The 13,587-nt window shown below is 33.8% G+C and overlaps 1 protein-coding gene across 1 annotated transcript; it reads left to right on the top strand.

The window, feature by feature from the left end:
- Positions 1–9,944: 9,944 nt before the first annotated feature.
- On the top strand, positions 9,945–13,573 carry Dgkepsilon (diacylglycerol kinase epsilon). The gene is made up of 11 exons (XM_018520121.1): positions 9,945–10,106; positions 10,517–10,727; positions 11,079–11,250; positions 11,329–11,459; positions 11,800–11,947; positions 12,050–12,267; positions 12,340–12,485; positions 12,556–12,724; positions 12,814–12,994; positions 13,064–13,200; positions 13,274–13,573. The coding sequence occupies exons 2-11, from the start codon at positions 10,563–10,565 to the stop codon at positions 13,391–13,393; spliced, it is 1,587 nt and encodes a 528-aa protein (XP_018375623.1). The 5' UTR covers positions 9,945–10,106; positions 10,517–10,562; the 3' UTR covers positions 13,394–13,573.
- Positions 13,574–13,587: the final 14 nt, after the last annotated feature.

Below are 13,587 nucleotides of genomic sequence, written 5' to 3'. Positions count from 1 at the left end.
TCTCTTTCTTTCTGTTTAATATAGTCGTTAAATAAAAATGAGAAAAATGCGAAGATAAAAGTAAACATCTTCAAAATCTTCATTTAAAGGAATATAATAAACGTTAAATTAAACGTAGGTAATTAAAAAGAATGTGATAAATAAAAAGATAATAATTACACGAGTTGCGTGAATATACAGAATTCAAAATATGTTTGAAGTGCATGCAGACATAGCATGTTATTGCATTGATAATCTCGAAAATTTTGACTAACAATAAGTGTTTCACGCCGTCTGTGTTATGAACCAGAACCATAATTATCGTTTACTTATCGTTAATGATTAAATAATCGACAAATACATTACTGAGAGTAACATTGAAAAATTTATCATAAATATGTATTCTTATCGTACCAGATTGAAGTGTATACATAGTCTGGTGTTTATACGTAGATCTGTGCAACATTGATATTACAATTGATGCAAGTTGTAAGTCACGCACTCTTAATTATTTATAACGTGCAACGACACGATAAAATGAATTTTACGGCAGGTGAGCTTTTTATTTGTTAAATTTCAATGCAATATGCTTGCTTATTTGATGTACCGCTTTTCCATAAAATATTGCATGTGCAACATTGTTCTATTCGCGTATGGTAATAAAATAATTGCTGTATGGTAATAAAATTGCTGTATGGTAATAAAATAATGTACATGTTACAAACATGTTTACCAAAATTATGTTTATGATTTATCGGTATCTCATAAAATCGTATCAGGACAAATAAAATTTGTTTTATTTATAGATTCTTTTTTATGCAGTTCGCTTTTGTGTAGGCCATTATAACTGTGTCATGGCTTTTATGTCGGTTACGATAACAGAAATAATTGTAATGTGGAATTGAAAGAAAAGTATATCTTATTTGTCACCAACCGGGTCGAAAGAGTGCCAAGGAAAAATTTATTTAAGCGAATGGCTCCGCTGCTCAGTAGGAGAAATGCGTTTTATCGAGAATACAATCAAGTAATAAATTCACCATAAAGCTCCTTACGATGTTTCCATAATGAATGAGTGTGTAACTTATCTATCAAAGTTGTTACATGATTAACTTCCTCTAAAAAAAATTACACATTCCAACATCTATTACAAAAAAAATTGAGCAAATTAAGCGTAAACATTTGATAATCGAATGTAATTAAAAAATTGTTAGATAAATATTTGAAATGTATTTTTTAAATCAAGCATCAATAAATCTACATAAATTAATTTAATGATGTAGTATGTTATAATAAAAATTTCACAAATTTCTAAACTAAAGACGCCATGTTAAAAAAAATTTACTCGTACATATTTATTGTTACTTTGAGCATTTTCGGGGGCACGATATGTCAGTGACATGGTCCGAGCCGCGTTATTCGGATACGTGCGATGATAATTCGCGCATATAATGCGATAGTGAGATGCACGTCCTGGCAAGTCGGCCAGTTGAATTGACGGCAGTCAACTGTTTCGCCAGACGTGCCAATTCTCGTTTTATTGTTTTTCTTCGGCGGCGCCTCGAGCACTCGTCCTTGCCGATGGTCGGGTTAGTGCTCCCCTTTCGCCGAAACAGAAATGCCAAAATCGACATTAACCCGAAAACTCTGCAGAGAATTTATTGGAACAGAAATAGTCAACGTCACATGCCAAGAATATTTAAGACAGAATTAAATAAAATTCGTGAGAGAGAGAAAGTGACTTTTACCGAAATTTAAATTGACGATCAGATAAGACAAAGATCTTCTTGATGAAAACTTTAAAAATTTTATTAATTTATGTAGATGATATTAAACCAAGATTTTCTTAAAAGAAGAAGATAATTGTCAAAAATCTATTGTTGCGTTAATTATCAGTCAAATTTTTAATATACGAAAATGTAAAAATATGCAAAATCACGTACTAAAGAATGTGTATGCATAAGATAAATTAATAATGTATTGACAAAGTAATAATAAATAACATAAATAATTAGTAATATAGTAACAAATAAAATTATTTGTATTAGTTTACAATATTAGTATTATATACAAAAATATCTTGTATCAAATCATGTTACATTGTTATCTTCAACCTTATTGTGTCACATACATTTTTCACTACATTGAAATTTGATACTGCAATGTTTTATCATATCAAGAAAAGATGTTCTTGATCTCTCTTGATACTTCTCGGTAAAGATAATTTATACTCGTGAAGCGTATTACATTTTCTGGGACATATCCCTTTCTCTCTTTCTGTGTAAACAGGTAAGCTACGGAGTTTGTTCTCCACAATCGAGGTGCGAAGTCACTTCTGTAATGAGAGCAGGTCGTGTTTCCATTATGAGAAGAAATCATTGAGTAATCCGAGGTCAAGCTTTGCCTGCCACCGATGGGCAATGAGCTCTCGAATGCACTAGCCCCCATGGGCCAATCTACCTAAACTCGCCGACCAGACTATGTCTTAATAACCTTGCACTCTGCGAGGCGTATTGGCCTGCTCATCGGATCGGCATTTAAATTGGTAAGTAGTTTGAAACACTCTCAGCTAACTTTCCTCCTTCCACTTAAAAAACGCAAGAAACCAGGCTCGCGAATAATCTGTCAATACGAAATGTTGCGTAAAAATGGCAAAATAAATTCACTCGCTTTTATTGAGAATATTAACTTATATTTAATATACATGTAAATTGATTGACAAAAGAAATCATTGGAATAAAAGCAATTCTAATAACAATATTCAAGTAATAAAATAATTAATTATTATAACAAAAAAAGTATAAACTGTAAAATGTTATTATAAAATAATAATATATATAATATAAAAAAGTGTTTTAATATAAATCATTTATGAAGATAATACTTTTTTCTCGTGTTTCTCATAGCATCTTCCGGGCTGAGAGACTGAAGATTTATCGCAAATTTTCAAGTATATAACAAACACATATACCGTATAGTCAGTTATCGCGTTATTCTAAAATAAATTACTAATATTAGAAATTACGAACTCACAGCTTTGGACGATAAATTCTTATCAATTCTTACAGCATACACGTCAGCAGTCATGTTAAATAACTTCGGGTTTACTTAAAGCTCAGTGATTCGTTACGCAATACGTTGACGGCTTGAATAAACGGCGAAAAATTCGCTTGCAGAAGCAGAAATGGCGCCCCTCCCGCGAAAGAGCTTTCGCTATTTGAAGGAGTGAAAAGCGGATGTAGGCCGACATTAGGGCGCGTTTCTTACATATAGCCGTTAAACGGGAATCACCTCGAGGGTGCGATGGGGGGAGAAACAATAATATTATTCCAAGTATAGGCTCTTTGACATAATTGTCATGGCGTGGTGCCATTAGTAGTCTTTAGCTGCGTTTTATGATCCATTCAACTATTCCGGCTTATCCCGAGTACGGCAGTTACTCGGATTTGCATTTTACGAGTGACCGGGCAAAGGTGAACTACGATAAATTAGAGAAAGAAAGACAGGAAGTCGGAAATAAAATGAATTAGACAGAGACAGCACGAGCGGCACACGTATGTGCTACTTATGCATTCATATTCCTTCCGATAATATAATTTCTTCGTCAACCACCATTGGTCGGATGCCAATTGCCTGCCATAACATTAATTAACACCGTATCTTACTGATCGTCTATAAGCATATTTATTTTTCATGTCGCTTCCGCGGTTTCTCGCTACGGTTTCGCGTGAATTTTTACAAGTGTGTAACACCTATCCTTATTTAAATTTGCAATCACGTTTGTCACGGAATTTATTTTTATATTATTTTTACTACACTGAAAAAATGTCTAATTGAAAATGAACGAACCAGAAGATTTTGATTATACCAATCAGAATTTCGAATATTTCTACTAGAATTAGTAGAACTTAACCAGAAAATTTTGATTCGTTCAACTAGAATTCCAATTAATTCAACTAGACATTTCTCAATGTAGACCTAATAATTTACGGAGAATAATATGCTTCATCGGTATGGAGATGAATGATAGCTTTATAAATCTTTCAGTGGATCGCAGGAGGTCGTGAAGTTTATTATAGCGGCGCTGTTGAAATGAATTTTCCCGCTGCGTTTCGCCAGCTTGGCGCACGCTCGTAATTTGAAACGATTAATATGGGTAAGGAAAGTGATGACGATCAGAATAATGGTACACAGTACTTGCCGGTATCTAGCGACTTCATTTGAGGCGGAGGATGAAGTGATCCCCTTTTCACTTAGGGGATACGGAACCTGCTGGCTTTCTTTCACGGAGGGTCGAAGCGATGAAGAAGTTCAAAGAGGAAGTTCGAATCGCGAGGGTGAATGCTACTTCTTCTCGAGCATCGAGTGGAGTACCTACGACGATGCACCCAGCTAACTTCTCACGTACATCACGCTTTAGAAAATCTACTTTTATTCAAAATATATACAGGAGTGCGTGTGACTTGCAATCCTCAAAAATAAAATTTTGAATCAATATTTTTTTTTCAATGCACTTAGTTTTTACACGCGTACTATTTATATTAGACTTATAATTATGATACTCGTAATTACACAATTTATTATTATAGAGATAAGCGAGTGATGAACTTTTTAAGTAAGACTCGAAATAATGTTTTTGTGTTAAAAAAAAGGTTTGCGAGAACAAGAGCGGGAGAAGGGAAATGTACATAGCGACAGCGAAGGCGATGCACTTGAATTAACTTAGAGTGTATTTCTAGCACTCTAGGTTTAGCTCCGGAACACTCATGGTATGTTATATGCTGGCAGAAGATCCCGCGATTCAGAGTCTCCTTTCACTTCGTGGATCCGTTATTGCGTTTCAATCGATTATTGCGAAGCGATTTTTTTTATCGATCACTCTAATCAGCTGTTGACTAATATTCAACAGTTTGTATAATTCATCGATTTTCATGAAGTTGTAATAAATTACATTTACATTTGCGAATTAGATTGCCAGATTAGATCGAGAGTCAGAATATATATCCGCAATCGCAATTGGATCTCGAGAGCTTACGAGTGATAACCGTGCAAGATAAGGGAAGCGTCTCCACTGTCAATGGTGTAAGGGGATCGCGGCGCCTTATTTACGCGATATCGGAATCACCTGTTTCCGTGCGTTGGCCCTTATCGATCGTAGATACAGGTGTGTTCTTAGGTGACCAAGTAGAATAGAATAGAGAGAAAGAGAAAGAGAAAAGGAGAGAGGAGGTTAGCAAAGAGAAAGAGAGAAAAAGAAGGGGGTAGCGTACGAGAGGAATGCACGCGAATGAGGAAAAAAGAAGACACGCTTACATGAAGAAGTCATGTCCTCGGGTGAGCATTCAGGTTTCGGTCGTTTGGGTGGCTGCCTGCCTGCCCGTGTTACCCGATGCCCCCTTCACCTTCACTGCACATATAAGGGCTGCGAGTACCAGCTCCCGCGCACGCACTAGCGAAAAAAATGCATACGCATACGATAACGGGGGTGCGTGCCTGAGGGTTATCCTTATGGGGCTTGGGGAGGCCATACAATACTTTAGTAACCCCGTAATACCTCCCCTTTCACGCAGGCAGGTGGGTAGGCAAGCAAGGCAACGCAAGGCAAGGCAGATAGAGCCTTCGAGTATAAAGTAGCCCCAACCGCTGCACCTTCTCTTTTCTCCATCGCACCGGCGTGTACATCGGGATTAAAGGGTTGGCGAGAGGGATGGCGGTATCTCACGTTTGTGTGCCAATTTATCAAGCGCCACCGATAGGGGGTGGATGGCTTCCCGCTTCCTACGAGGAATTCAGTTACTTCCTTAATGTATTAAAAATGTTCCGTTCTCGAGTGTGAGACATCGTTTAATTCGCAATAAACGTGAGCACATAAACTCGATCAATGACGTTCGGCGAGAGAAAAATCCTAAGGAAATTTGCAGTAAATATTATTTGTTAAAAATGTTCAAGTATTATTTTGTACAACATAGAGAAAATAATATTAAATAAGCCGACAAAAAGTAAGCGACAAATTGCTGCAGGAATGTAAGACATCGGTCTCCTACGTGTCATGAAAGTTAAGCAAAATAAAATTTTTTAACACGTTTGTTTAACGTATAATATTAATTTTTATATTAAAGGACTACTTTATTCCCAAAAAATTATGTACGTAAATTTTATACCAAATTATTAGGATAATTTATGTGTTAAGTTACTTTTCCATTTATGCACTGAAAAAAATTTCGGTCATTTTTGATCTAATGAATCGTTATGATCGTTAATCAATGTCTGACTTAATGTCCGACTCAATGTATATAATTAATTCATTGATACAATAACTGGATTCATTTATATAACTACGAATTTTAGTAATAATTTTATTTAAAAAAAACCTAAAACTATGAGAATTCATTGGATCAATTTTCATCAATTCAATGAATATTTTATTGTATTACGTAGACAGTTTTGATTCAGTGTGTATATATGCACTTGTAGGCAGATAATGCTTTAAAAGTTTGCCTCGCGCGATACTTATGCATTTATCTTTTCGATAAAATTTTTTATTTGGACAGAGAGTCATGATAGTACACGGCATAAGCACCGATAATTTCGAAGTTCGTGAGCTGTCAAACATACCGGCTCTTGCATATTCATTACAGTCACATCGGGATTTATTATCGCGTAAAAATTCCGGCTCTAGTGAATAAACCACGATCGGATAACGACACCACGTAATTATCCCATAATTTCAGCGTAGAGGGTTTAGAGATCCCATAATCGAGACGCGGAGAGAGGTACATGGACAGGGGCTGAATGGGGTGAGCAAAATGAGCGGATGTTCCGCACGAAGAGTACGAATTGCCGCGTTGTTGGCAATTAAAAACAGCAGCCATGGGCGGCGACGGCCCTTTCGGACGGAAGTAGCGATCGCTTTCGTGCGCCGCGCCGACTGGAATTCCTTTTTGCAACCCTGCAGGCAGCGGCGCCAAAAAGCGGGGTGCATAAATCGCGCGGGTGCCGAATATTCGGGTATATCTCCGCCCACTTTCTCGGTTTCTCTTCATCGGAGAGAGCTCGCTGCAACTTTGGGTGCAGTCGAACCGAAACACAGATACACACGCATACGTACGCGCATAAACCTACCGCCGGCCCTCCTATTTATAACGCGAAATTCCCGGAAGGTGAAGGCAGATAGCATCGAACCACCGACATGTACGAAAGAGGACCTACCCATAATTTTCCCCCGATTCGTGGGCTGTCGACCACCGGCCACCGGCTGCACGCACATCCGCATTCGATCAAGCCGCGCACACCGCGAACTTCGCTCTCCTCCTCTTTCTTCATTTCGCTACCACTCACCCTTCCTCGCGCCTTTCGCCAACCCTTTCTAATCTTTCCTGTGCGCACGGGCGAGCTCGAATTTTCTCTGTATCAATTCTTTCTATCACCGTTTTTTTATCCAAATACACATTAAATCTTTGCTTTTCAATGTTATTTAACAGAGGAAGTAAAGAACAAATTTTGCTTTAATTTGGCTAGAAAAGAGGTTTAGATCCCTTTCCTATATTAATTTTTTTAGCTGAGGAATAATAAATAATTAAATGTTATTTTATTACAACAATAAATTGTCGGAATAAACAAGTTATAATTATTTGTCTCTTAATAATTATTTGATCTTTTCTTTTTTTAAAATTTTTATTTATACGTTCATTGCAAAAACAAAGTAAAATGTAAGAGTTTTTAACACTTTTAAAATTAGTTTTAAAAGAAAAAATTATTTAAAGATTAATTTAAGAAATAATTATGAGAAAACTCTCATAATGTAAAATAAACGCATAACTCCTATGCATAATTTCTTATGCAAAGTGAGATCCAATGGGCTTCGTTAAATTTTCTTATCTTTTACAAAGTAATGCGATATAGCATGAGACGACGCAAAATCGGTAATCGGCCGCGGGAATTCTGGGAAGATAATAATATTTGCCCTGATGGCAATCAACCGTCCAGACGGCGGCCAGACAAGACAATGATAGATCAATCTTGCGAGTCTCGCACGCTCTGATGCGCGTCACGTCAACCCGTTCACCCGCTTCGCGACCTCACGATCGTGTTTGCCGACGTCGGGCTGGCTGAAGACTTTAGGAAAGAGTCACCGACGACCGCGGTACACGACCGTGACCAATTTATAAACGACCGTCGTCGTTTCTTGGCATTGGTAAGTACGTTTTCCTTTCAACCAAGTCAGTAGCCCCAAATCGGTCGGGAAATCAACGTTAACGAAGCCGCAAACACAGGAAGTGATCCTGGTCGTGATGATGATGACTCGATCTCATCGGTTGGATTTTCTGGCGGTCGTTGGGGCGCCATCTCGCCATGATAATGCATGCCGAATGAGATCGAAAGGAATTCGATGTGCGATAAAGGAGAACTCTATTTTGTTTAATTGAATTATTTTAGAAAGAACATACTACTCCAAAATTTTTATATTTTTTAAGTAGCACATTCAATTGTATTATTATGAATATATTTTATTTTGTCATTGTATTTGATTGTTACTTCATTGTATCACTATAGTTAAAACAAAGTTAATTTTTTCTGCGTGTTGTGCATGTGTCTAATAAAATGAAATAATATTAAGATACTGTACATGTATAATGTAAATCCATTTTGCATGATATTTTAGAAGTCAAAAATCCTTTTCAACATAATAAGCGATTTAATAAAAAACCAATTTAATAATATTAATAATCACATTGTTTGACATAATGGAATCGTTTTCAGATAATAATGAAAAAATTCGGAATTAATAATGATACAAATTATTCAATTAATTCTCTGATTGTAAAAGATAGAATGGATTTCTAAATATTATTAATATTTTCTTGTTGTAATTTAAGAATTAAAAAATATATAAATTGAACAAAGATTATAAAAAAAATAATTATATAATTATTTATCTTCCAAGACAATGTATATATTGTATTTATTAACACGATTTAAAATACTTTTGATCAATATTATTTTAAATACAATTAAAGAGTAACAAAATAATTTTAATTAATCTAAGCGTATTAAAAATTACAATAAAATAAAGATAACAAAGGGTATATAAGAGCCAACTGCGGATTTTGATACATAAAGTATATTATATGTCAACCGTTGATCATATAAAAATTAATGATATCCTGGACATTATCTCATTTAATGTAATTTTTATTAGTCAGCGAGCCCTTTAATTATTTTTCTAAACACATTAATTATCTTTAATACAGTTTTATCTTACTGCCTCTTCATGCTAGACTCTTCAATCTAGACACAATGCTTGCTAAGAGGGCGTTAGCAAACAGAGAGTATCTGTGAAACTACGCGAAGTCCCATATGACTCCAGCTAAATAATCGATAATGAAAAACAAAAATTATTTTATTTATTATTCTAGAAACATCAAATATAATAGAAATTAATTTTCTATTATTATTATCATTATAATTTATTAAGTATAAAAAATATTTTTGCAGAACTATTTAATCAAACGGATTATCGCATAACAGTTTAATGTAATATAATTATGTAGAGAAATGATTGTTCAACGAATAAGAGAAATAAGTTACCAAATCTTTGAAGGAGATAAGAAGTAAATAGACTTTGTCATGTCTAAAAGACTATAATATTGAAAGAAAAAAACAGGAATTATAGATTTCTGTTTTCCGTTTTTTAATAACAATTTTCCTTCAAAAAACAAATATTTATTGATTTGTTTGTATTTAAAATCTTGTATATATTTCTTTTAAATCTGATAAATTTTAGTAGTATTAAATTTCAAATAAAGGACGCAATATCGATAAGTCGATAAGGATAATACCTAGCATATATCTCGTCGGTGATATCGACTTGGTTGAAGTCGATTAGTCGAATTTAAATAATATCGACAAGAAAATCGACTTTTAGTTAAAAAAATTCGAATATTGATTAATCGATTAATGGAGGAAAATCGAACGTTGTTCATTCCTGATGACTAGCAGTCTTGCCAGCATAAACAGTTGTGAAGGTTAGATGATATTAGAAAACATGAATGTACGCAATATATACACGCGATATACGAAATATAAACAACTTGAAAAGTAAATAGTGATCGTCGTGTCTATCATATAACGTAAGTGTCAATTGAAAAGTTAAATTTATTTCATGTCTGTCAAATTATTATTACATCTTATTTTATCACAACAGATCCAGTTATTACAAAACTGGATTGTAATTTTTATAAATTTAAATTATTTCTATTTTAACTTTTATTGTTTCAGTATATAATAAAACTGATTTATCTTTATTTTAAGTAATTATACAATATATAATTTTTTTTATTATCTTGTAGAATATTTTATGTATTGTGTGTAAACCATTATTAATTTTTTATCAATTTGTTAAGTATTATTTCTGTTAAATATGAATATAAGATAATATCTTAAGTGTAATGTGTTTTAAGTACCTTTTTGTATATTTAATAGCATTTTTTTTTATAAGAAACAGAAATATTTACTATGCTTAACATAATATTAATTTTAGAAAATCATAAATTTCTGGAATTCTGCACAACAAATTATTCGACGTTATGTGGGACGAAGACCTGATTACTATTGCTCTGCCTACAATGTCTACTATTGTTTTCTTTGTATTTACGGTAAATTTATTTCGATACCTCATAGGTAGTCCTCATATTCAGATAAGAGATGTTACAAAGGAACATAATTGGAAGGCAATTAACGAAACAGCTAAGGTACTTTTAAAAATTTACAGAATTATTATAGACTGTCTCTTATTTGTGATAAAATAAAAGTAGCTATCCTTTTCCTAAACATACACATTTTTCCTTATTTTTTAATTTATACGCAATTGTTTCAAGACGTCGACAAAACAGTAAGAAAATTGCTTGTACCAATGCATGATCCTGTTTTAATCGGATTGAAATAATTATATCAGCATGGAGTATTAAAAATATAACAGCAGTAGTAGTCTAGTTTAGTTTACAGAAAGATTGTATATGAATTTTGATTAAAGTAAAAACAATATTAAATTATATACATTAATCATATATATATATATATATATATAATTGTTCTATATACAGGCATATTACTGTAGTATTTGTGAGGCTTTATTATTGAACCTTGATGCTGCTTTCTGTGATTCTTGTGGCGTGTGTGCGGATCGAGGTTGTGTAAAGCTTGCTGATAAACGGCTAAAGTGCAAAGCTATAACTTTCAATAATAATCAGCTGATGAAGCATCATTGGATTAAAGGTATATTATCAGTTTGTAATTAATATATGTATTGTGTTAAATGTGCTACTTTTTAAATATCTTTTGTTATATTTAAAGGTAATTTGCCATTTATTGCCATGTGTTACATCTGTGAAGAAGAGTGTGATTTAGAACCCGGCCTTACGGACTGGTGGTGTTGTTGGTGTCAGAGATGTGTTCACAGGACATGCAAATCTTCTCTTTCTGAAGTAATGATTAATAATATTTCGTTTTTTTAAATATTTTTCATAATTTTTAAATAATTTTTTTTTTCTTGGAAAGAATTATCATAATAACACATCGAGAGTTTTAAATCATTATAATAATCGTGTACCTCGTTCAAAATTTTAAATATTTATTAATTTCTTAACCTTAATAATAAAATGGATTGTTCATATGTAGCCAAGAAAAATAATATTTTCAAGAATGTACAATAACGTTTAGTTTATTATTATATATATTGCATTATAGAATGTTTTTTGCTTTATTTTATTATTCTGAAAAAGTTGTGAAACAAATGATGAAAAATAAAAACATATTCCTTTTCAGATATGTGATTTTGGAAAATTCAAATTAATGATCATTCCACCAGGAAGTTTAGAAGTAATAAATCGACGTAGCACAATGAGACGCAGATTACATCTTCGTTCTGTCACACCACCAAATTGGCCTAATTGGAATCCAATCATTATTGTAGGTAAGAGAACAGAAATAGCAATAAGTATTGTTTAAAAGACACAGTAATGAATTGATGATATTTGGATATATCTTTTCCTCATTCTCTTCTTTTTCTTGATAGGAAATAGAAAATCAGGAAACAATGACGGAGGCCAAATTTTGTCTCTGTTTAGAAGATTGTTAAATCCTGCGCAAATCGTAGATTTAGCAGAACGTGATCCAGTTGCTGCCCTTGAATGGTGCCATTTGTTAGGGAAAATTCCATCCACTATACTCGTAGCCGGTGGCGATGGAACCGTCGCTTGGTTATTAAACACCATCAACAAACTTGAATTAGAGGTAAATCTCTCTTGATATAAACATTTAAATATGCATAAGTACGAGTACAAACAAATATTTTATACGGAACAGCCTGTTCCATCTGTAGCAATAATTCCTTTGGGGACAGGCAACGATTTATCCAGAGTATTAGGATGGGGAAAACAACATGATTCGCACTTCGATCCTACGGAACTATTGCAAAAGGTTCAAGCAGCGGAGAAGGTAAAGCTTGATAGGTACGTACTAAAAAAATTTTACATTTTTTAATTACCGATTGATTAGAGTTACGTGCAGCGTGTAATTTAGGTGGTCCGTGACGATAAAACCACTCGGCGGACTAGGATTCAGAGGATCGTATCGTAATTTGTTCATGTATAATTACATAAGCGTGGGCGTGGACGCACAAGTGACTTTGGATTTTCATCGTACAAGAGAGAGTCGCTTTTATTTGTTTAGTCATAGAATATTTAACAAGGTATCTCTTCGTTTTCAAATAAACGTGTAAATAAAATATTCCAAATTGAATAAGGTAGTTTATGTGCGTTTTGTACATGTTTGTTGTAGCTGTTGTACTTGTGCTTTGGCACACAACAAGTCGTGGAAAGGGAATGTAAAGATCTCGATAAAAGTTTAGAAGTCTATTTAGATGACAAGAAGATAGAACTGCCTTCTGTTGAGAGCATAGTGATACTTAACATTCCATCTTGGGCTGCTGGTGTTGATCTTTGGAAAATGGGAATGGAAGGTTAATATCTTTAATGAGATTATATTTATTTAAATATAATAATTACTAATTAAACGTATTGTTTAATAGACAACGAAGGTTCGGAAGTGCAAAGTATTAACGATGGCAAATTGGAAGTAGTTGCACTTTATTCTTCATTCCACATGGCTCAGCTCCAAGTAGGCCTTTCGAAACCACATCGAATTGGTCAAGCTAGTAACGTAAAGGTATTTATTTTAATAATTCAAAAGATTTTTTGCATCTACAATTGTACAAGATATAAGTATTGTTATTTCTTAGATAAAATTATCGCGGCCATGCGCTATGCAAGTGGACGGTGAGCCCTGGTACCAACATCCATGCGAATTCAACATAACATACAGCAATCAAGCTTCTATGCTGTTGATTAGCGATTCTTAAATATTTGCCGCGTGACCTTATAGAAAAAAATTTGCACAAATGCATTTATTCATACATTATTGTGCGAGTATTAGTTAATATTTGCCAAATATCTGACCAGCTTAGCTCGGCAATTAAAATATTGAAGTGTATAAAGAAGAAATGAAGAACTCTAGTCAATGTTATTCAACACAAAAGAATGTACGTTATATCTT

This window comes from Trachymyrmex cornetzi, unplaced genomic scaffold (assembly GCF_001594075.2).
Source record: "Trachymyrmex cornetzi isolate Tcor2-1 unplaced genomic scaffold, Tcor1.1 scaffold88, whole genome shotgun sequence".
Taxonomy (NCBI): domain Eukaryota; kingdom Metazoa; phylum Arthropoda; class Insecta; order Hymenoptera; family Formicidae; genus Trachymyrmex; species Trachymyrmex cornetzi.
Note: the sequence above shows the minus strand (reverse complement) of the source record. Positions and strands in the feature narration are given on the sequence as shown.